At 42.6% G+C, this 24,191-nt stretch overlaps 1 protein-coding gene across 2 annotated transcripts in view; it reads left to right on the plus strand.

The window, feature by feature from the left end:
- Positions 1–20,026, plus strand: part of CREB3L2 (cAMP responsive element binding protein 3 like 2) — a 76,902-nt gene extending 56,876 nt beyond the window's left edge. The window contains exons 3-12 of one of the 2 annotated variants that reach the window (XM_075755676.1): positions 2,186–2,352; positions 3,951–4,038; positions 5,871–6,052; positions 6,703–6,849; positions 8,545–8,603; positions 9,975–10,043; positions 16,935–17,034; positions 17,993–18,119; positions 18,796–19,021; positions 19,926–20,026. In XM_075755676.1, coding sequence (XP_075611791.1) covers positions 2,186–2,352; positions 3,951–4,038; positions 5,871–6,052; positions 6,703–6,849; positions 8,545–8,603; positions 9,975–10,043; positions 16,935–17,034; positions 17,993–18,119; positions 18,796–19,021; positions 19,926–20,001 — 1,241 coding nt within the window. In that variant the 3' untranslated portion in view covers positions 20,002–20,026. The remainder of the gene's footprint in view (positions 1–2,185; positions 2,353–3,950; positions 4,039–5,870; positions 6,053–6,702; positions 6,850–8,544; positions 8,604–9,974; positions 10,044–16,934; positions 17,035–17,992; positions 18,120–18,795; positions 19,022–19,925) is intronic. The other variant, XM_075755682.1, reaches the window with a different exon arrangement.
- The last annotated feature ends 4,165 nt before the right edge of the window (positions 20,027–24,191 follow it).

Raw genomic sequence — 24,191 nt, forward strand, 5'->3', positions numbered from 1 at the left:
GCCGTGTAGCTGGACCCAGATGTGCGAGAGGCAGCAAGCGGAGGCTCTGCACAAGACGATGTGGGGAGATTTTGGCAGAAATTATCCAAACAAGCATTTGAAAGTTGCATTTGCCAAGGGATTCTGGTTTTCCAGGCAAAGATACCATTTTAAAACTCTTATCTGAATGATTCACACACAGCAAACTAGAGGGAGTCCATGGATTCACTGAATATTTCCTTGCAGTCAGCAGGGAGGGAGCTGTGCTCTCATGTTTGTGAGTAGAGAGGCTCAGGGAGGTTTGAAAGAGAGCAATGTCCTCTCTCCTGAGTTAATATTTAGACAATGTTACCTCTTTTTTCACAAATACTTCTATTTTTATATTTCTGCATTTCCCAGAAAGCTTTGGGAGTAAGCCCTCCAGAAACTTAAATACGGTGTTTAGCCCTTACTGTACAGTTACTTCTCTTGGCAGAGCTGGGCTCACTGTTCTTGAGCTTCTGATTACAGGATACGCATTTTTCATTTTTAATTCACTGGTGTGTCTTTACTCAAATTACCTCCTTCCTTGCCAGCAGTGGAGGTTAGGTCCCACCACAAAGTAATTACCAGCACTGGAGATGTACGTACTTCTCCCTTCTTCCAGTCACCCAGCTTCTGTCCAGCGCCTGTGTGCCTATGTGTGTGTGGTCTTAATAGCAAAGGCAGACAGCAGCACGGGGGCTGTAAGCCCACTCTTATTTTTGTTACCTGTTTGCAGTTGAACTCTGTTGACATCTCAGCAGCTTGATACGTTCAGATGTGTAAGGGTCTTGTGTCAGCCTTGCAGGCTGCTGGGGGCACAGCCACAGCACCATGGCTGCCTCCCATGGTGTTGATGCAGCGTGCAGTTAATTCAAAGCTCTATTTCTCTTTACTAGCTGTACGGTGTGTGTGCTTACTCTGTGCTTCAATTCCATATATGCAGTAAATATTCTGTACGAAGGCAGGCGAAAACTTTAAAAGAAAGATCAGCACTCTTCTCTTATGTATATTTGGCCTCAGATTCCAGCTGGTTGGTTTACGGGCGTGCTTCTCGCAACTGCTGATGAGTTGTGACAGAGGACTGCGCTGTACGCTGTCAGATTGCAGTACAGCTGGTGTAGGCTACTCTTCTGCAAGAAAAAAAAACTTACATGACTGAACTCTAGCACTAGGGATGAGAATTTTTTAAGGCAGAATTGCAACTGCCAAAAATGCGGTTTTTTATTTTTATTTTTTAAAGTGCGGTTGTTAGCCTTATGGAATTGTTTTAAAGGTTGAGTCCTTCCAAGTTCTTGATCCTCTATCATACTTTACACCTGGGAGAGTAAGTCCCGTTTCAGCAAGCCAAACAGTGGTGGCTGCCTAATAAATGGAAATGGGGAGCTACCAACTTACCATGCCAACCTTCTTCCAGTTCTTGACAGTGCAAGGCAAACACTTCAGCTTTGTCTAGTGAAAAGTTGCATGGCTTTCTCCTGATTAGTGAGCTTGTGGTAAGCGGGGCTAGGGGACAATTCTGCCAACATGTGATACACGTCTCATTGCTGCCAGTCAAAATATGCATCCTGCGCTGTGACTTCCAGAGGCTCTGGGGAGGAAATTAGAATGATCACTGTGGCACTGGTGCTCCTGTGAAATCATCAAAGCCTTTATCCTCTTTTATACTTACTAATTGAATCCTTGGGGGAAAAATTTGAAGTTGGGAGTGTGAAAAATCATTTGTTCTTGAAAGTATAATATCACCACTCTGGCTATTTGATGATTGCAAGCAGTAGAAGGAGCAGAAGTCTGGCTAAACGCTATCTCTACAAGGAGGAATAAAACTGAGTCAGCAGGCATTAACGTGTGTAGGACATGGGTCCCTGGCTGTTTTACCCAATGGCTTGTTTAGTCTTGTTCTGCTGTGTGTTAGCAGCTTTCGGCAATGTACAGTGATTAGTGCTCTGTGTCTTTCCTCGCTGCTCCTCTCTGTATCCTGGGGCTAGGATTAGGTTACAGCCCTGAAATGGCACGGTTGTCTGCATTGACTGAGAGCTGAATAGTAAGGGCAGAGTTTTGTTGATAGACTGAAATGCCTTCTGTGTTTGTTTCCCTTCTCTGGAGGAGGGGGTGACATCATTTTCATTTGTAGTTTTTCTGTTTCTGACCTAAACTTGTGGTGTCCAATTTCCTTCCCTGGCAGGTGACCTGGAAAATGAGGAATGGTGTCTGGCTACAGAGCTGACTCCAGCAGCAATAAAGACTGAGCCAGTGTTGTGTGAGACGTCAGGCCTTGCTCCCTCAGTCAGTCTCACTGTCACGACCACGTCGCTGGAGGGGGAACAAGCTGAGCTACAGACGGATGCCCTGGTACATGCAAATTTTCTGTCCTCTCTGCGCAATTAACTACAGATTCTCCTAAGACTCTGCATGCCAGCGTAGCCTCCTTGGTGCCGAAGGTTTTCAGTTCAGGGTGCACAGTGCAGTCCGCTTTAATGTTTTTTAATGTTTGCTGGTGTCCCACTACTGCTGTAAGACCTTGTGTTTCAAAACACTTATGTGCATCTTCAAGTCTTACCTTTCTCTTCTATACTAGCCCCAAAGCCTAGGGCTCATGCATTTTAAAAAATATTTAAACAGCTTCTAATGAACAAGTCCCACTTGAACTGTCCAACTCATTTGCCCTATTGAGTCTGTGACAAGCTAAGTGTCTTCCATAATAACTTGCTTTAGTGCTGCTGTGCCTTCCTCTAGTCAGAACAAAACTCCTTGTTTGAAATGACTGGAGAGTTTCCCTATTTGCCTGCTAAGTCACTTTTGCCAGATCTGTGAGGCTTTGACATTTCGAGCTGCTGCTGCTTCCACACCAACCTGCCTTGTAGGGAGCATTTGTGATGCCTTTCTGACCACAGCTGGAGCAGCCAGTGGGCATTCACAAGAACATAATTTGGCTGTAGTTGAGTTAAGGAGAGTGAACTGCAGCAGCTGATGGCTCACCAGAGTCCCTGTCAGTGGAGGAAGAAGCATGACTGTTCTCAGTCCCCAGGGTACAATGTCAGTCCAGGTCAGGTGGAATTACTGTATGCTGAAAATAAATGTTTCCACTTGGATGTGGATCAGAAATATGTGCAACAGAAATTATTTTATGAGAAACTGAAAAAATTAAACACAAGTTTCCCATAATCCTCTTCTAGTCTGCTTGTGCTGCCCCCAGTACGTAGTCCTGCTGTGGCTTGGGATGCCATGGCTTGCAAAGAGTATATTGGGACTAGCTGGTGGCTCATTACCATTGCATGGATTAGTTACCCAGGTTATTGAGAGAGATTTTGGCTGCAATGACCATGCTGGTGTGCCAGACTGACTCCCTCAAGCCTGGGACTTGTAGCATTCAGGCAGACTTGGCAACAGCTTGGCAGCCTGATGCCCCAACCTTGTCAACGGGGCAAGCCAAATGTCTTCCAAACTTCTCGCAGCCGTGACTGTCTCTTTCTGCTCCTCCACACCGTGAAATGAACTTGGGTCCGATAATCTGGTGCTCAGTGGCTGGCACCTTGCTCTTGCTCCCAGATGACAACGGTCTTGAACAGGCTCTCCCTCACTGCCAGGAGTGTTTCTGTCTCTGCTCAAACAGACTCTGTGGTCCGGCAAATCCTAGAGGCAGCTCTGTTGCTAAGAGAAGTAATTTGAGTGGGTTGCATGCTAGCTTTCAGTCTGAAATGTCATCTCTGAGGCATAATCTTTTATTTAGCTAAATATAGTAGTAAGAAAAGCCACAGTGGGAGTAGTCAGGGCAGTATTCTCTGTAGCCTCGTTTAGCAAACTGTGTGAAGCAGTCAAAGCTTTGCCTGTAGCAGAGCAGGAGGAGAGGGAAACCTCTCCATTTATGGAGAAGTCATCCTTGTATCCTTCTATTACGATTTTTAAGATGTGTGCTTTGGGTTTTCATGCTGTTAATTTCTCTTTTCTAGATGAAACCACTGAGCCAGAAAGTTCTTCCAGAGATTAAATTGGAGCCCCATGAAGTGGATCAGTTCCTGAACCTCTCTTCTAAGGAAGGTCTGTTAATTACCAACTCAAAATGCAGGAAGAGATGACCAGAATGCACAATGAATGTACTTTACCCTGATTAAATATTTGGCTTCCTCATTTGCCATGTTAATCTTTAGGCTGAAGCTGTTGCCTTCTAGGGATTCAACTCAGGCTGCTGAAGAGCCAGCCTCTCTCTGACCCATTAATGTGTTTCTTTCTTTTTTTTTTTCCTTCCTTACTCATCACAAAGAAAATGATCCCTTTTTTGTCTGTAGTGTATTAACAATTGTACAGTTGCTGGAGGGACCTTGAATCCTTAAAGTATAGGATTATTTTGGCTAGAACAGAAATCAGTTTGAGGAGACTTAACTAAGGCATAGAAAGCATGAAAAGCGTAAGTGGAAACTTTACCATTTTAACCTCTGATACAAAAGCAAGGATGTGAATTTACATGAAATTAAAAGTTAGGTGCATCTCTTTGTAGCACATTGGTTTTAGTAGAGTTTTTAAGAACTACCAGGATCCCTTTGCACTAATCTATAAGTCGGGAAGGAGGAGCAGTGATCCCTATCCTGAAAGTTAAACATGGTTTTCTGACACATAATATGTTAACCCAAGAAAAGTTTGAAAGTGCCAAATATTTGGGCTGAAATTTGAGCAGATAACTGCATCTCAGTCAGGAACACTTGATATTCTGTTAATGAATTCATTTGTGTAGGTAAGTAGAACTGCTCTAGGGAGAGAAGCAAGTGGTGTGGCAGGTGGAAAAAGGGAGGCTATATCACAACCCAGGGTATAGATTCAGTTGCTCAATTTGTGCAATTAAAGGCCTTGCTGTTTTTCAAATGTGTATCTTCTGGTAACTACTAGAGTTAAGATGCTAGAAAAAAAGAGCTCATGTATAATGGCTTTTTTTGTTACTATTTTTCTTCCTCCCCCACCACTCATTGGATCTTTTCAACTCAAATTTGCAAAGTATAACAGAAGTGGAAGGTGGCAAATTCAGCCCTCTGTCTTCCTACTCCTGATTTTCATTGCTGTAAATGTATCTCAAAGGAAAAAAAAAAAAAAAGACTTAGTTATGGCTGTTTTGGACATCTGCTAAATTGTCCACGTACTATGAGTAGGTGAAACATTGCCCTGTTTCTCTTGGTCCAGACCCATTTGGTCATAAGCAGTACTTTGCTTGCCAGTTCCAGCACAGATTCTTTTGGCTGCAAGTGCAGTAGAAGTTAGCTTGTGGCCTGGGATAGCACAGTGTGAGAGAGGTTCCTGCGGTGGTTGCCTATGCTACTCTTGCTCCATCAATACATTAAGCCTTTGCTGTCACTAGGTTGTCACTTCCTCCCAGTTGTGCCAAAAAAAGTCCTTAGGAGGCAGATTATTTCTCTCATCCCTGTTCATATAACGCCTTGGATGTGATCCCTTCTCTCGAAAAATACTGGCGATTTGTTTAATCCACAGCAAAGTTCAGAAAGACTATTGTTTTTGGAGAGAAGGCACACCGGCTCAGAGCCCGTCTGTTGATGTGGTTTCCCAGGGACAGGGGACTTGTACTGGAGGGTTATACTTAAACCTCAAAGCATTTGGAGAAGCTGAAGTATAGGTAGGAATGACTGGAGCATATCCAGAGAGCTCTGTTTTGTCTATTGAACCTAAAGATAGCTGCTGCATTTCATTCCTCCTTTGGAGACCTGCATGCTTACAAAAAATCTTCCAATTTGCCATTTTTTGCTTGATCCATTTTTTAGCAGGCAGCCCTAGTCTTGTAAATTGAGTGGTGGTGGTAGTGGCGGCTCTAGTGGAAGTTTAAATTAGCACCTCAAAACCTTGTGTTATATGTCTCTCTTACCATTTAGCAGTGGATCCCCTGCATTTACCTCCAACCCCTCCTAGCAGCCATGGGAGTGACTCTGAAGGAGGGCAGAGCCCAGCTAGATCGCTCCCTCCTTCAAGCCCAATCCAGCTACAAGCCGCAGCTAAAGTGACATCGCGCACAGCTTCAGCGCTCTCCAATTCCCCTCTCCTGACTGCACCACATGTAAGTTGGGCTGCCTTTTTTTCAGCATCTGTCTATGTGTCTCTCTTTTATTCCTTTTTTTTTTAATTACTGGTTTTGCCATGGATTTGCTAACTTTCTGTTGTTCTTTAGATGAATCCATCTCTGGTCAAAACTGCAGATCCAGTAATTCTTGCTCGTTGGTCTGTTCTGTTCCCACAGAGAACAGCGTGTGCCTCTTCTCTAAGTTGAGACAGAGTTCAACAGTGTTATTAGGTTTCTCCCACCATGGATTGTATTTGCACTAGGGCCCAGCCCTGCTGGGTTAACCTGTTCCTGGTAGATCTGCATCTGTCACCTTGTCAAAAGCAAGTGGTGATCTGTAGGGAGGGATTTTCTGTTGCCCTTCTCATTCGTCTCTTTCCCTGTTTTACTTTACTTTTGGCCTCTGTGTGTGCAGACCTGGACCAAGAACAACTGGTTTGAGGGAGTCCTGTCCCAAAGGTTCGGTCTCTGAACGGAAGCTATCTAAAAGGTCTTTCCTTTCCATGCATTCCCAATTACAAGAGGCTGTTGTGTTAGTAAGCAGAGTCCTCTGAAGTGGGAGAGCTGCTGCCTCTATTCCCTAGCAGCATTTCTCTAGGGCTGTGCGTACTTACTATTATATTATTTCATTTCTATGACATTTGCAGAAATTACAGGGGACCGGCCCACTCATCCTGACAGAGGAGGAGAAGAGGACGCTGATAGCAGAGGGGTACCCAATCCCTACCAAACTGCCCCTGACAAAAGCAGAGGAGAAAGTGCTGAAGAAAATCCGCAGGAAAATAAAGAACAAGGTAAATGTTAGTGAGCTTTGCTGAGTAATTCCTACTCCACTTAAAAAAATGCTGCAGCAATTCTACAGTCATTATCTGTGGTACTGTTGAATGCTGTAAGATGTCTTTTAATAAATTGGTTTTTTTTGTTCCTAAACACATCCATCAAATTGTCACTGTGACACGGTGCCTCTGTAGGTATTTAGCTGAACACATGAACAATAGAGTGTTTAGCAGGTAGGGTATCAAATTGCTGTTCCTTGGCTCCATTTTAAAAACAGTACAATCCTACCCTTATGGTAGGCAAAGACCTCTGTACTCTTTCTGTGGTGCTGAAGGTGTTCTTTTCCACTGTTTCGTGTTTTGAAATCTGACTGTATTTCAGCACCCTAGTCTTTTGATCACTGAATTCCATGATCTTTAAATGAATCGTTGATACTAAGGCTGTGAAATGCCTTACGAGTTTTTTCTTTCTTCCAACATGAGGAAAAGCCTAATGATAGGAAGGAAACCTTTTTTTTTTTTCTTTCCAGACTTGGCCAGCTCACTTGTAGAGGATATTAGCACATCTTTGACAGTTAATGCATTCTGTTACTGATTTTGCAGATAGAGGTGTAAATTTGCCCACACTGAATTGGAGTTTGGTCTTGATATACATTTTTTGAAAATTTTTGGAAGTGACCTTGTACCTTTTATGTACCACTTTCATATAATAAGAGTCATTTATATTGGAGAGGATCTCTGGAGGTCCTTTAGTCCAACTCCTTGCTTTGAAAGCAGGGTCAGCTTAGAGAAGTTGCTCAGGCACTTGTCCAGTCATGTTTTACTGTCTCAAAGGGTGACAAGTCCCCAGCATCTCTGGGTGGCCTGTTCCCATATTAGGCCACTCTTGTGGTAAAAAAAAAAAAAAATAGAATTCTTAATGTCTAATTGGAATTTCCTTGTTGCAACTTGTATTTGATGCCTCTTGCCATTTTGCTGTACACCTCTGAGAAGACTCTGACATTCTTTGCCACACAAGAGAGTTGAACACAGCGATAGGATTTCCTCCTTAGCCTTCTCTTAAATCTGAACAAACCCAGCTTTCTCTGCCTTTCCAGATATGTCATGTGCTCCAGCATGCTTATTACAGCAGTGGTCCTCCTCTGGGCTTGCTTCTGTACATCCAGAGTATTTACTTCAGAGCCACGAACTGTACACTGTACTCAACTGTGGTCTTGCAGGTGCTGAATAGAGGGAAAGAGCCACTTCTCTTGACCTGATAGCTACAATCTTGTTAATGTAGACCTGGATCTGGTTGGCTGCCTTTGCTACAGGGGCGTATTGCTGACTTATGTTTGACTTGTTTATCATCAGGACATGCAAGTCTTTTTCTACAAAGCTGCTTTTCTAGCACATGCATGGGCTTTTCCTCTCCCAGATGTAGGGCATTGTCCTGGGATCATATTTTAGTATTTGTCCTAGGATATTCTCTCCAGTGGAATCCGATTTACTTTTAAGGTTAGTTCAGTAAGAGCGAGGAATGATCTTTTTCCTACTACTTGCTTCAGGATGTGGAAACAGACCAAGTCGGTGCTTTGCTTACCAGGAATAGAAATGAGAACAGCATGGAGGATTGAATCTGATAATGTCAGGGCTTTTTACCAGTTTAAGTCATCTCTGATGCTTTCTTTTTTTCTATGCAAATATTTGGTGTTTTTCTTCTTTTTTCCTTAGATCTCTGCCCAGGAAAGTAGAAGAAAAAAGAAAGAATACATGGACAGTCTGGAAAAAAAGTAAGCCAGCCTCCTTCCTGTTTCAAGCGGGCCAATAGCACTGGTTGCTGGACTGGGAAGGGATCCAGCTGTTGATGCTGGGACTGTTTTGTGCACAGAGTGCCAGCTGCCATCTCGTGGTTGTGACTGAGAAAAGGCCCTTCATCTGGCTTCTGCTTGTATGTGTGCTGGGGTGCTGCATTTGTAACTGTGTCTACCTCCAGCACGTTGCTAATATGCAGATAAAGTCTTTAAACCTTAAATAAGGCAACACCTACTTGCTATCAGCCTCCCCCTTATGCAACTCTGTTGGTCTAGTGGATAGGCAGTGTCCAGGAAAAGGTGGATTCAGAATTAATATATTCTGTCTTCTAGTGCAGATGGAGACAGAAATAGGAAGTGGGTGAGTCAAGACTGTCTGGGAAAATAAGCAGGGCTCAGGAAAACAGCATGTGACCCATCAACTTCCTTTAGCGAGAAGGAGCCAAACCCCCAGTTAGTAATTTATATCCCAAGTTAATCTTTCTTCCAGCAAACAAGTATTCTAGTATTTTTCTTATGCACTTCACCAGATGGGTCTATTAAATCCCTTGTACCATCTTTGGTGATATCCTTGATGTAATTTCCTTTTTTTCTTCTTATCTCTTTATGGATAAATCTTGCTTTCTCAGAGTTACTTTTGTGAAATTCCATCATATGCATAGAGATGTCAAAGCTATTTCCCTTTAACTTTTTCCTTCTTGAAGCTATTCCAGCTGCTCATGTTTGTCTTTTTAGGAGTCCCATATTTTTACTTGGACCTCTTATGTGGCATGTCATATGATAATCAGCTTTAGTTTAGGGGGCTTTCAGGGGCAGTGTGGAAATGGGCACTCTCTTGGAAATTAATCCTCCTGGCTTATTAACCTCCCTAAGCTTGAAATTCGAGGTTCTAATTTGAGAAGCGTGACATTCGCTAAGTTGCTTGGTGCCTCATCCTAGCAATGAAATGCACACGCTGAACACCTTTGCACAAAATACTTGCTAACAACATAAATATGGCATGTTCTGTGCCTTTTAAAGTAGCTATCCCATGGCCTGATGCACAGAGAAGGTCTGAGCAGGGTCTTTGCTGTTGCTATTTCAAGGGGCAAAAAGTAGTTACAGCCCATCCTGAATGAGCTGCACCGGCTGGGATGTAGTTGAGCACTGTAAGCAGATGCTCCACAGCTAGTAGTATCCTTTGCAATGTCTTCTACACCATGAAGTATGTTTAAATATTATGACTAAAATTCCTTGGTGTAACTTTTCATTAAATGTAGGCAAGATCTTAGAGCTCTCTGTGAAAGCAAGTTTAATAAATGACTGATTTTTTTTTTTACATTCCTCTTTCTTTCCTTGTGCTGTTTCCAGAGTTGAGACTTGCTCAAATGAAAATAGTGAGCTGCGTAAGAAGGTTGAAGTTCTGGAGAATACTAACAGGTAAGGTACGAAGGGAATAAAACAAAACTGTAGCATGATATTACAGTGAAAAGTGAAAATCTGGAAATTCAGAGATCAATTGAAATATGAAGAATAGCTGTATCTGATCTGGTTAATGTCAAAGAAAGATGAGGAAGACCAGTTATTTTGACTGCAGTGCATTGTAAAGCATAGAGGCTTTGATGACAGGTCTTAAACTGTCTCCCTAGCCTGTGGTGTGCTTGAGAAACCTTTTGGCACTCTTCTTTGAGTTCTTCCACTGTCTGAGGAAACATGGTTAGTGATACATAACAAACAAAAAACTACAGCCCAACTCTCCAAATTGTCTTTATTTAGTGAAAAATTGTTTTGACAGGAGACCTTGACCTGGAGCATGACACTTCCAGAAATTCCGGTGCTGAAGCTCAACAGTCATTATTAGTTCCTTTTGGACTACTAGATGTCATTGCAGTTATTGTGCACCCTTCTAACCATCTCACACCCCAGAATTTCCTTCGTTTGGAGGGGGAAAATCAACTTCTTGTTTCTTGATTTCTGAAGAAATGGGTGACTCAATGGTGGCTTTCTCAAAGCACACGTGCCAGAAAATGTTCAATAGCTGAGCTTTTAATCGGATGTTAGCTGAGAGCGGAGTGTCAGTCATGGCTTATGCTTGGCTTGTTCTCAAATGATGGCAAATTCCAATGATAAGCCCACTGTTAACACCTTCTAATTAGAGGCATTTGTAGTGATGGTCGAATATTACCATTGAACATGGTGGTAGTGCTGAAGTGTGGGAGGAGGCTGGGTTGTGAAGATAAGACCCACGATCATGGAAAATGGCCCTAGAGCTCGTCTGGCAGCCAGTGTATTGCTAATTGAGTGGCATGTGTTGTTTCTAATCTCCGGATCCAATCTCTAATTTCATGGAGCCAGACCCTGTAGCACTGTAATTTGCTGGAGTCTCCCACACACTGTTCATGCATAAAGACATCTGCTGCTTGTTTGAAGAGAGCCAACCCATTTCTGTGCCTCCTGTATCTTCCTCCAGGGTTTTACATAAAAGAACCAGAAATTGTTCTGTAGGTGTGGAATAGGGTTTTCTCTCCTAGGGTCTGTCCTAAGAGGTGCTGAAGCCAGCTGCTCTAAGGAAGGATGCAGCTGTGGATGAACCACTCAGGGGCAACATGTTGTCTAAGCCCAGAGTTGTTCTCCCCAGTTCAGCTAAATTTGGCCAGGAATTTTCATCTCGAAGTTGTTGCAGATGCGGTCATGAGAACAGCTTTGTTGGTATTGTCTGTCCTTTTAGACAGGACCTTTAGCATCTTCTCTATTATTTGATGATCTTAATTCTCTCCTGCTAAATACTCTAAAAATATATAACTAAGTGATATTATGTCTAAATCCTTCATACCCTGGGCATATGGGATGAGTTGCATTGTTTTCTTCCCTCTGCAATAGCATTGATACTGATTTGTCATCTCCTGTAGAGAAGCAGATGTTCCTGACCCTCTGCACGGAAATTCTTGTAATTCATGGCAGTGTTGTTTTGGCTATTTAGATACAAACTGTACCTAAAATCTGTTAAGACTTCAAATTGAAGTACTGAGGAATTTGTAAAAGTGCCTGCTTTCATCAAGCCTGAATTTTGTAACGTACCGCATTATGGGTTTTTTTCACCTTAAACCCAAAGAGCCACTTTTCTTATTTCGTGTATAATTGTGCAACTATCTCATTCAGAGAATGGTTACAGGCCCTTGTTTAATGTACATTATCTACTTCCTACAGTGAATTCAAAATGTCTGGTTTCCTCATTGGTATTTGCACAGAGTCTTGATGTGACATCCAGAAACTGTTCAAATTTTTCAGAATTTGTCTTTGCAGCATCCTGTATCTGGTACTTCCATCTCCTATGTACTGTCAGGAATCAAAGTTCAGAGCAGTGGTGGTAAAAATTATGCAGTGTCAGTTTATTCTTGGGTGCTGAAATTTAAATCTTAGGACTTTCTTTCTGAAAGTACCTAGCATACAGTCATACACACACATATTTTATTTAATATGCCCAGAACAGAGCCCCAGTTGCCTTTAGTTGCCACTTTGAGTGTTCAATGCAGTAAAAATTGATGACATTGTTGAGGGTCTTATCTAAAAGTAGATCTACAAACATTAGAGCTGTTCTTTTGTTGTGAAAAATTGTAACAGTGGAAGAAAGATAACAGGAAAATAAGAGGTGTAATTACATATATAAATGTTCATGCATGCGGTGTGGATGAAGACAAAGTTGGGGTTGGTTTTACCTCGTTGGAATATTGGGCTACAGCTGCTTACCGAAAAGTTCATCCACGTGTCTGTGCTGCCAGTCAGTATCATGTTTTTGTAGTCTGGCTGAAATTGAGAGGAACTGAAGGACAATTTCCAAAATGTACAACTATTGAACAGCAGAGTTTCCTTTCAGTATGCACAATCAGTTTTTTAGAGCATGTTATTCTATATATAGAACACATTTTGCACAGATACATACCTAAGACTTCAGGGAAACCCTGCTTGCCTTTCAAAATCTGGCTCCAAACCATGGAAACGCTAGAGTTTCTTCTGGTAAAAATGTTTCTACATTATTCTCGGTAACATAAAAAAAATTAGAAGAATGTTCCCTGAGAGCCTGCCTTAGCCTGAAATTCTGGAGGATCTGAAAAGACGTAATGTAAAAGGTGGAAGTGTGGTCAAAAACTTTGCATCCAGAAGCATCTCCCTTGACATTTATGCATTTTAAAAGGCAAGGCAGGAGGCTGGGGATCAAGATGCGGGGGAGGGGGTTTAATTCTCATTATTCTGAGTGGGTGACTGCAGCATTTTTGGCATCTTTAGTATTAGAACACTAGCATATGTTTCCTCTCCTAATTTATGTGACTCGCTCCCTTAAAAGAAACCCATCCAAGTTCCTTTCTAGGCAGTTTTCTCAAAACTAAGGAAGCATATTATTATATGCATATCTGTTACGTTTGTAGCCACGAGTGAGCCAGGCTCTCATTGGATTCAGTAGCATCTGAACACGTGGGGTACTGCTCTCTTGAAAAGCAAAGGGTTTGAGAAGAAGCTGGCACCAAGAGTTGAACTGGCTTGTCCCAGTCACCAGGAAGGCTTGATCCATTCACACTTTGACACTGGGACCGAAGGCAGAAACTGCCAGTGATCTAGGGGCTTGAATATGGTCTCTGACACCGGTGTTGTCTAGCTGGAAGCCGTGGGTATTTGGGCTTAAAGACGGTATTGAAACATCTGGTACTCTGTGTGACATATGAGAAGTAGTTTTGCATTTCACTTCTGTTGAGTCTGTATTTATAAATACATTGATGATCACTTTTCCTGGAGAAATCATAGACATAAGATCCAATTAGCATATGGTTGAGTATGTCACACATGGACAGTGCGTGCAAGTAGCTGCCAGAGTTGCTCGCATGGAGTAATGACCAGCAAGTTGTGTAGATCTCCACTCTGACAGGCACCTTAAAGGCAGTGGCTTTGTAAATACAATTGGGATGGTCTTCCATTTCTCCTGCTCCTGCTCAAGCTACTCAGCAGTCATCTAAAGATCAAATTGCATATCAGCCTGACCCACCAAGGGTTTATCAGACCAAAGCTGCTAGACTTCACTGATTTGCATGGCTGTTCCTTTATTTGAGGCTAGTAAAGCTATTTTACCAAGACATTTTCAAGGAGTGAAGGATCTGGATTTAAGTTGCAGTGAGATACCTTGCACTTCACTTCAGACCACCCTTATAATACTTGACAAAGTGTGGCAGCTGGAGTGACTTCTTTTTTTTCAAACCAGCAGGACGGTGTTTTTATGCTGGAACATCTTTGATGAAAAATGGCTGGATTTTTTCTTTGTAATTCAAATGAGGAAAAATTGTGGATTTTTTTTTCTGCTTTGAGGTATTCTGGTTTTTCAGTGGAAACCTTACTTTTGGATTTGCTTTCTTTCCTAGAAATAGGACAGGCAGAGAAGGAATCTGTGTGTAGAGTTGGAAGACAGAGTAATTTTTCTCTCTCCTTATTAAAATTAGGGGTTTTTTCCTCGCAAAACAGATAAATTCTCTGGAAAATGTTGATCAAAATAAACAGTGTTTGGTGTCCCCTAGAAGTTGTCTTTTTTTGTTTCAATACATGTTGGATTTTAAACATAAACACTGAATTGAGGAAGCCTCCCAGGTGGCTAGGGCTTGGAGTGACAAATTTCCTGTCCTTAATCAAAGTGTCCCTGAAAGCAGAGGGGAAGCCTTGACTTGTTCCTTACTTTGGTAGTGAAAGGGACTTTTCTGAAGACGAATACATCAATGTGCATGTGAAAACAAGACATCACAGGCAGAGTGAATTTGCTGGCAGCATGTGGAAGGGAGACCAGGAGTCTTCAGTCAATTTACAGCTTTCCTATGAGGTGCTTCCATTGGCAGGGAAAAGCGTGAAAGCACGTTCACACCTCCTACGGAGGTGACCCTCTAATTGAATATCACTGGGAAATGTGTCAGACAGTGAAAATAATCCCTGTGGGTGCAAACCCCCTTATGCACGCTGCCTTGGGATTGCATTTTCTCCTCTTAGGACTTAGCTATAGGCAGAGTATTTCACTAAAAGTGTCCATGGCCTTCCTGCTGCTATTTAGAGGGAACATCTTGTTTTAACCTAAGTTCCTGTTGTAGAGTGCAGAGCTGCTCCTTTTCCCTCTTAGTCCAGAGCATCCCTGCAGCCATCCAGTAACAATGACGGCAGCTTTTGCATGGGAAAGGAGATCTTTTGACCTTGGAATCCAGTCTTCCACCATTCCAGATTCAAACAGAGAATAAAAGCACCAAGAGAGGTGTCCCATTTTGGCAATGGCAGGGTAAACTGGTATCATGTCTGAACAAACTTGTTTCTTGCTCTTGCCTTGGCACTTGGTTTGAAAATGCACCTGTAGCCCATCAACTCCCAACACTGAGTCTTAGTCTGCTGAGAAGACAACAGTAGCTCTGCTCAGATAAATGTCCTAGGGGAGAAAGACATTTTATGCGAAGGTAGTTGGTAAATAAGGTGGGTGATGAATCTTCCTCTGTGTATAGGAGGTCTCAGAATACCTGCCTAATGATACTTTCCAAAAAGAGAGAATTTTAGAATCAGCTCTCTGGGCCCTCTCTGCCCAGCAGGTTTTTTAAATTGGACACAAAAACGCAGAGATGAGCAAGATGAAGAGATTTGCCTCTTCTCTGTTGATTTCCTTACCAGCCATTAGCTGTTTTCTCACTGACGCCTCCACAAAAAGTGACAAGAGTGATCAGCATTTCAAGCAAGTCTTTGTGAACCCTGTGCCATGTAGTGGAAGGGAGGAGGAATTGGGGAAAGATGCAGAAGGGAGCAGGGAATTAGGATGGTCTCATTTATGTGATGGACAGTGTTTTCATCTCTTAATTTGCCTGTGGTCTCTCTAATAGTGAATAAAGGACTGAACTAGACAAATCACTTTCTTTTTTTAAATATTGAGTTGCAGAATAAACCATGCTCTCAAGAGCATGCAAGACATCTTTCCTTAATAAGTTGAGAAGGATCTGCTGGCCCAGATAAATCTGTGCTATGAGCATGCCTTGTGCTCATTTCAGAATGCATTCCTGAAGTCCTTGAATTCATTAAACCCTAATTAGCAATGAGCATTGATGATTAAAAAAATCTATGATAATAGGCAGAGAAGTGTATATTGAGCTGTGAAGGCACCTCTGGGTCTGTCCTACAATTAGCTTTTAGCCAGTTTAATCTTAAAATAATCCTTCTATTTTCTCTGATATCCTAACCTTGTCTCTTGCTTTAGCATTTAACGTCACAGCCTCCAAAGCTGTTGCCTGGAGTTTTGTGGGGGTTACCCTCTGCAATAGGTTGTGAGACTTACAGGACAAATGAAAAGTAAAATTGGCAACAAATAGCAAAGTTAACATCCTGATGCAAAAGTGTACTATATTTGACTGTGTGGAGGGCAAGTATTTGGATTAGTCCTTGTCTATTAAAAAGCTTTAATGGAAACAAAATGAAAAGTGCAGTGAAAAGCCTCTACCAGTCATTCTTTGAGATAATTTCTCATATAAATTACTTGTATCCTAACTGTAGTAATTGATGATCATACAGCAAAAGAAAAACAGCCAGAAAGACAGAATACCTTCTTGGTCTGGAACTGTTGGCTTCAACCAGAACAGAATTGCCGTTGAGGTTGGGACCTCTGAAAGACACAGTCAGAGTAGCCACTGCAAGCATCTGTGATTTTTATCAACTCCTGGAGAATTTAGCAAATAGCAATGAAGTGCTTTAATAAATGAATTTATGAGAAATGAAGTCTGTGCCCATGTCTAGCTTTAAGACCTTCTCTTTGAAAAGGTTCCAGCATGTGGTCCAAACCACTGAACAGCAGGTTTTCAGAAAAAGGAGGCAGCTGTATACCTCTAACACCAATAAGAGCAGTTATAAACTTGCTTCTGTGCCTTTTCACATGATGGTGAAACTCATGCTGAATTCATGACACAGAACCAGATTGTATATGCATCTAGTCACTTGCACATAGAGCAGTTTCAGTTGTTTGTATGCTTACCTGAATCGTTTCGTGTAGAAACACTGAAAATACAGTTTATAAGAGCCTTCTGAAAGTGCTAAAGAAGTAATTGTTCAGGGACATCAGTTGAGGGGAAAGCCAAAGATCTTTTTGAAAGATCCAGTGCTAATACAGATAAAAATCTTTAAAAACATTCCTTGCTTCGAACTTCAAGGGGAGGACTTTAATGATCTGTACCTAGTCATAGATGCTGTATTATTGCCAGGTGTGGAATTTGAAGCAAAAAGCTGTTCAACCAGCAAGTAGATCAGTGCATTTGATGCTTGTCTGTTGTCTTTGCTTTGCAGAACACTTCTGCAGCAGTTGCAGAGACTCCAAGCCATGGTTGCTGGGAAAGTGTCCCGTTCGTGTAAGGCAGCTAGCACACAGACAGGGACCTGTCTTATGGTGAGTCTCCCTAAAGCTGGGAATTGTAGGGTGATGAGAATCTCTTTCCACTGCTCAGAGACACATCCCTTGTTCTGCAAAGCCCCTCACTTGCAAATTCTCAGCTTGGGAAACTTCTCTTCAAAATTTGACAATTAATTTTGAGGTAGGTAAGACTCCTGGCTGATGAAGATTAATGGTTGTGGGGAGGCATTAAATTCTGGAGGAGATGGGGCCTGTGCTTTTGATTGGATGCTGCGGTGATGAAGGAGTGCTGGTCCTCAGAGTCACCTGTTTTATTATTTCCCACAATATTGTATGTGAGAAATGGTGTCTAGAGTTGTAAAATGAAAATAACGGTGACCTTTGATGCCTGGTTCTTCTGATACCAGTAAAAATAAATTTGCTCATCCAAATAAAAAATATGACTAAGGCTGTAAATCTACCTTTGGCCTATTTCAGTAAGAGTAGTCAGGGTAAGAAAAGGATTAGAATGAAACTTTTCCCTTTTCCCTCCTTACGCTCAGCCAGCAAGTTCCCTTTATGCTAGTGCTATAAATTGATGGAAATTATTTTCAAGACCTAAGTTGTTCTCCTAGTCTGCCAGCCTCTCTGTCATTTCGAAGCAAGTCTAGGGCCAGCAGGAGAAATAACCTTGGAAATTCCCAACAGTGTCTGTAAAACACACGTGGTGGTTGTTTCTGCTTTTCAGCTTTGGGAGTAAACAAGGCTACAGGCCAGAATGGTGGCAGACATTGAAAACAAATTCCAGGTTGAAATCTGCCCTTCAAAACACTGAATTGTTATTGTATATGTGGCTTTGCTAAGAGATACTGTATGTAGTGATGAAATTAGACTCAAATGATTAGTTTTGAAAAGTATCAGATCTACTTTGTGTTGATTCTGAGTTTTGATGGGGGGGGGGGGGGGGGCAGCAAGAGCTAATGCGCTTACCTCGTCTGCATCCTCCCTTTGCCAGATGGTGGTGCTGTGCTTTGCAGTAGTTTTTGGCAGCTTCTCTCAGAGCTATGGGCCATATCCTTCTGCTACAAAGATGGTGTTGCCCAGGCAGCATTCCTCGCCAGAGTCCTACACAGACTCCATTGGTAAGTGACAATTATCTCAATCTTGATTCCTGCTTGGTTGTGCTTCAGCACCCCCATCCCTAACCCCCTCCTCAAGCACCTCTTGCTTTTCCACTCCTTAGCGGGCCATTCTTCGACATACACGTGTCTTTCAAAGGATGGCTTGGCAAGATGTTCTGATGGCAGAAGACTTCATAGACATGGGCAAAGCCTTTCCCCACTAGCCTGCTTGGTACTTCTCTTTAAAGCAGTTTTGTTTCTGTTGATGGAACTAAAGCTAGTGGTCTGTAAAAGGTAGCAGGATTTCTACTTGGTAGCAGATGTTCATACCATTAAAACGTGCAACTCATACCAGCTGATGTGTCCTTTGCCAGTGTCAACAAAGAGTCCAAGGACTGAGTGGGAAACTGTTCGTATTACATACCTGTAATGAACCAGTTGCTTTCAACATATATTATCAAAGTGATTGTTTCATGTTGTTCTTGTTTTGTGAATAACTCAGAGTTTTTTGATCCCTGCCTGGACCATTGCTGTGGTATCTTTCCTCAGTTATCAAATTACCAGTTAATCACTATGAAAAGAAAAGCCCTTTGCAGCTTTAGTTCTGCTCTGATGGTTTCCATTTCCAGAAATGACCCGGGCTGTTCTCTGAGCTGCCTGTTTCTCATCTCTTTTTGCCTTCTGTCTTTGTATGCAGTGAGGTCAAGGAGTCTGCTAATTTATGAAGAGCCTCACCAACTGGAGGAGTCGTCAAGTCCCATCTCCTTTGCAGATCGCAATGACAGGCAAGCAGACACCTCCAAGTACGCAGCGCTGTCCCTGGAAGCCATGCCAGGGACACAGCAGGATGATATCATGCAGTTCACAATAGCCAACGAGACGAGGCTAGAGAAATCGGTGCTGCTGGGCTTGCAGCAGCACAGGTGAGTGCAGGGTGGGCTGCTTGCCCTATGGATGTTGGCGTCACTGTCATTTGTGCCTGGAAGTCAGCAGTAAGACTAGGGGCTCAGCTATGCTGGGCACTGTGAAACATGAAGTGAGAGTTTGGTCGCTATCTGGAGAGCTTATAGGCAAAGTTACTGTTACTCTGGAGAAGTGGTTGCAGCGATGTTGTAGTAATACAGCTACCAAACTCCTAACCCCTGTAAGCCTGTTAGTTGTGCCTACCCACTTCTTTAAGCGCTTCTGTGTCTCCTAAAGGAATAAGCTTTTGCCAGTTGGGTGGAAGTGTGAGGCTGTGACTCACTGGGCTTTCTATGAGGTGAGGGTGTGAAGAGCTGGAGCTTTGTGCAGCAGTGATCTTACTAAAGCATTACTGTGGAAAGTTTGCAGGGCTCAGTCTTAAGAGACAGACCTGTAAAGTTATCTGAACTACTTAACACAGAGCTCCTTCATAAATTTTTTTTTTAGCATAAATGTAAGTTTTTGGGCTCTCTGCAAAGAGTTTAAATATGTGTGTGCAGTGTTTTTTCCACTCTACCTTTTCTTGTCTCGCCACTGTCCTGTTGGCCCAGGTCTTGCTCTCTGCTAACAAGCAGCAGCAAGCACACCGAACAGTGGGAGAGGGATTTTGTTTGGAAGTGTGCTATTCTGAGGGCTAGGATGAGCCATATCACCCCAAACATGCCTTCTGAGCACTTGTGTCAAAGTTATACCTACGGCCAAAGAGATGACTAATGCAGTGTTACCGTATCCCAACTGACAAGTAACTGGTAAATACTGAGTGCCTTTTTAGCATTAGCCAATTCAAGCAGGATATGCACTTCTAAAAGTGACTAACTATTAGCGTTAACCTTTGTTGTTCTGGGGTTTTTTTGTTCCCTGCAGAGTCAACTCCGAACTAGAAGGAAATGAAACACTGAAGATAATTGAAATAGATAGAAGAGTCAATGCCACCTCTTAAAAATAAAAAAGGCCTTTTTTCTTGACTTCACTCTTTCCCACATATTTTCAACCAAAGCCCCCCGACTTGTCATCCTCAGTGAACCAAAGCACAAAAGAGAGGGAGTTCAACTTCTGCATTGACTGGTGAGGCTGTGACTGCAGATGGGATCTCTTGTCTTTGTAACTCCCTTCCTCACTTCACACACAGTCTCTGTCTTTGCTTTTATTCTTTCCCGGTTTGATATTGCAAGGGCAGCATTGAATGATGATGGCAGATGATGCCAGCAGTGTGCCGGTGACTGGTAGTTGTGTGTGTGTGCGTGCACGCATCCTAATCTGAGCACAAAGGCATTCTGTAGCAGACTGAAATATGCAAAACTGATGGGAACCCATGGGTGATGGGAATTGAGAGAAAGAGGACATGCAGCATGCTGCTGCTCAGAATCTAGCCACAGCCCCGTGCTTAGTGGTCTACAGCACTTGAGCCTTTTGGGGGGGCGTTTCTCTTCTCCCCTCCAGCCTCTTTATCATTTAGTGGGGTAGGTTTCTCGCTGGGTTGAAAACAGTCCTGGTAGGCTTCCCTACTGCTTCCACCCTTGTGGAATTCAAGCAAAGATCAGTTGCTGTCTTGTAACACTTTGTGTGGGAGAATTACACTAGTTTAACTAAATCTGTTTAGAAAGAAGGTTTTGTTAAACTTACGTAATGTTTTGGATGGATGTGCTTTAGTGTAAGGCTAATCTTTTGAGCTTAAATCAGTTCCTTCCCAACAAACTAAATCAATGTAAGGTTTAAACTAGAAGTGCCTCCTGAGAGGACCGTGTGGATTTAATTTATTGGCTTCTAGATGCATTGATGGCATTTCTTAGGTAGACCCCGTCTCAGATTGTCCTGTTTTCCTTTCCTCGCCATCTTCCTGTTACTGTTGTAAATAGTATTTATTAGCTTTGCAAAATTTTGTTCAGGCAATCGCAACGAAGACAACTGAGCTTCCCTAACCCTGCAAATGGTCTGGGCAAACTCTGAAATCGGACATGCAAATATCGCTGAACACCCATTCCCTCCCCCAGAATTTGAACTGACCTAAAATAAAGCCATGTATCTTATCTTCCTCTTACCTCCTTTTCCAGAGATGTGATCTTAGACCAACTGCTTAGCCAAAAAGATAGGGTTATAGGTAGCCCCAGCTAGGCGCAGTTCAGGCGCGGAGGTGGTAGATACTGTATTAACTGCATGGCAAGACAGCCTCTGACCTGAGGAGTTGAGTATGTAGGCAGGAGACAAGGCAAAAGAGGGATGAGATGGGCACATAGGGGGGTGAAGTGACTGGTCCAAGTACAGTGGAAAAACCAAGAGCAGTATTCAAGTCTGATCCTGGTCCAGTACTCTCCTCTCTGCTTTTCCTCCTTGTCCCACGTAGTTGTTGCCTTTAAGGGTCCTCCCTCTCTCAGTACTCTGGTTGTGCCTTTGCCCGAGCTATGCTTCTTGCAATTTGTCCTTGCAGTGGCACAGCTGAACCTGCCCCAGGATTTGAGCAGGGTTTTATCTGGTTACTACAGAAGGGTGCTTAGACTCTATTGAGGATGGATTTAATGTGAAAATCCTAATTCAGCAGGCTAGCATAGCTATTTTACAGTTTACCAGAAGAAGTCAATTTAAAAAAAAAAAAAGAATTTTGAAGCTCTTTTTTCTTTTATTTTTTTCCTAATGATAAATAAGGGAAAAACTAACCTAGCCTTACAAGTAATTTTTTACCATGTACAGTAGATATTTCCTGCAAGTATTCTATTTTGTAAAATATTGGATTTGTATTTTATTACAGCACCTGCCACACCAGCTCCTTTCTTGTTCTTCATTCTCCTTAGACTTTCTCCCTTCGGTATCCTGTTTGCCACCCTTGGGCCTGACACAAAACTCAGTGAAATGAATGGAAAGAATTTGGCGAATTACAGGGGGTTGTGGATCAGTCCCCACTGTGCCATTTTAAGGTGTTCCACATTAATGACAGTGAAACATGTGCCTGACTCCATGAGCTAGTAATGAGTTTTGGTGTACAGATGTGCTTTCTGGGTAATGCCCTAGTCTTCTATGCAAGTGCCTTTTATTATTTTACCTTGGGTGGCAATGAGAGGAGTCATGCTGTTGTAGTCTATTTTGCAAGTGTTCCCTTCTTGGCATGGGTCAGTCTCCTCCCTAAAGTCTCTTTCCCTTCACAGTGGTCCTGCTGGGTCCTCTGAATCATTTCAGTATCCAACAACAACTTTTCTATGATTATTTTTTTTTTTTTAAGGATTTAAGGCGTCACATAAATAATGAACACTGGTGGGTACCACAAGGGATGGCTGCATTGCTTAGCCACATGAGGTCAGCAAAGTGACAGGAGAGAGCTGGGACTGACCCTTCCACTGCCATATGGCTGGTCAGTGTAAGTGGGCAAGGTCATAGCTTGGAAAATTCCTTAAATGGTCTGGGTTTTTTTCAGAGCACCCATGGTTTGCCACCTCTGAGGGCAATTGAATGGTTAAGTCTTCTGCAAAAGAGGCCCGAAGCTGTCGAGCACAACACTGCTTAGTTACTCCTGTAGTTTGCACTGTGCATAAGTAGGAGGCCGCTCTGCCTGAGCTCGTGCCCATTACCAGTTAAATGGATCACCTCCCACTGCAGATGCAGCTGACTTCACTATATTAAACCCAAAATTGAATCATTTCTTAATAGTTAAAGGACAGAAGATTTAGCAAAACCTAAACAACCCCCCCCCCCCCGCGAAACCTACTGCACGTGTCACCATTAAAGCTTTGCGCTTTCGTTTTGCTTAATTTGAGAATGGCAGTTCAAATCTGATGGGGAGATAGTCATGTTTTCATCTGGAGCATTTTAAACTGGCCACAGTCTGGGTCAGGCCTCTGAACTAAATCATCCAAGCCAGTGTGGCCATACCAATTTTCTTGGAACTGTTTGATCATCTATTTCTATAATTTCAATTTGTGTAATCCTTTAAGTTATTTTTAGGTACTCTTTTGGGGAATCTCTTGATCTAGCGCACACATTGCTTGGGGTTTTATTATATTAAATATTACTTCTTTGTAATAAGGAAAACCTTTGCTTTACTTTGGTATGTTTGTGATCATTTTTCTTCAGGGGCCTTAATAGAACAGATTTCTCTTCTAGATATTAGGGGCCAAAGAATCTCCTGTCATCACCTGCCTACAGGCTGTTACATGACAAGGACCGCGCTGTCTCCTGAGGCGGTTTATGCCGGTGTCACGTGCCTAGCAGGGGGGCAGAGGAAGCACCCCAACCTCAGCAGTCCCGGGGTGACCCAGCCGTGATGTGCTGCAGACCATGCGGAGAGGCAGCTGTATGTGCTCTGTGTTAAGGGCGCAGGGAAGGAGTAGTAAGGTGTATTTGGGAAGGATGCCAGTGTAAGTGCTTTTAATTAGCTCAGCTATATTACTTGAGGTCTTAGCCTTCTGCCAGTATACTTTTTCCAGTGATCAGTGACTTGGTGCTGTAGAATAATGTGCGGGTATGGACAGGGTAGGCAAAGGCCTTATGTGCTACTTAATTTCCATTTCCACTAGAGGACTTAAGTGATCCTTGGAGTCTTCAGCTGTAACATTATGCTGCTTGTCAGCATGATTTTATACACACTAGTAAACTTACCTTTTGGCCCATAGCTTTAAAGCATGTCTAGATCTGTCGGGTCTTTGCTTCTAGGGGGATAAGCTACAAAGGAATGTAGGGCATTATTTTTATATATATATATTTTAAAAGTATCAAGCATAGGGCATGTGACAGTTCTAACCTTGTTACCAGTGTGTAGATAATGTTGGTTTTTTTTTTTTCCCCGGGCTATTTATAGTTCTTTGCTGCATTTCCCTTATTTCATCTGTACCATTCAATATTTTTCAGCAGCACAGACTAATAATGGATTAGGCTGAGGTTCTTAGGCCAGATCCCAGCTGATGCAACGCAGCACGCTTCTCACTTACCACTTTTGGAGGCTGCAGGTCTGATTTATACTGGCAGGGGACCTCTCCTATCTCTGTGTAACAGTGTATCTCAATGTATTCTTGATTTTTCTAATATAGACCTGAAAATGAATCTAAAAAAAAAATATTTTTTTTTTTTTCCCCTGCTAAAGAAACAAACCCACCTCTCCACTCCCATCCCCCCAAACTATCAGTGGTGAATTCTGTCTAGACGCAT

The sequence above is a fragment of the Balearica regulorum genome, chromosome 1 (genome assembly GCF_011004875.1).
Source record: "Balearica regulorum gibbericeps isolate bBalReg1 chromosome 1, bBalReg1.pri, whole genome shotgun sequence".
Classification (NCBI taxonomy): Eukaryota; Metazoa; Chordata; class Aves; order Gruiformes; family Gruidae; genus Balearica; species Balearica regulorum.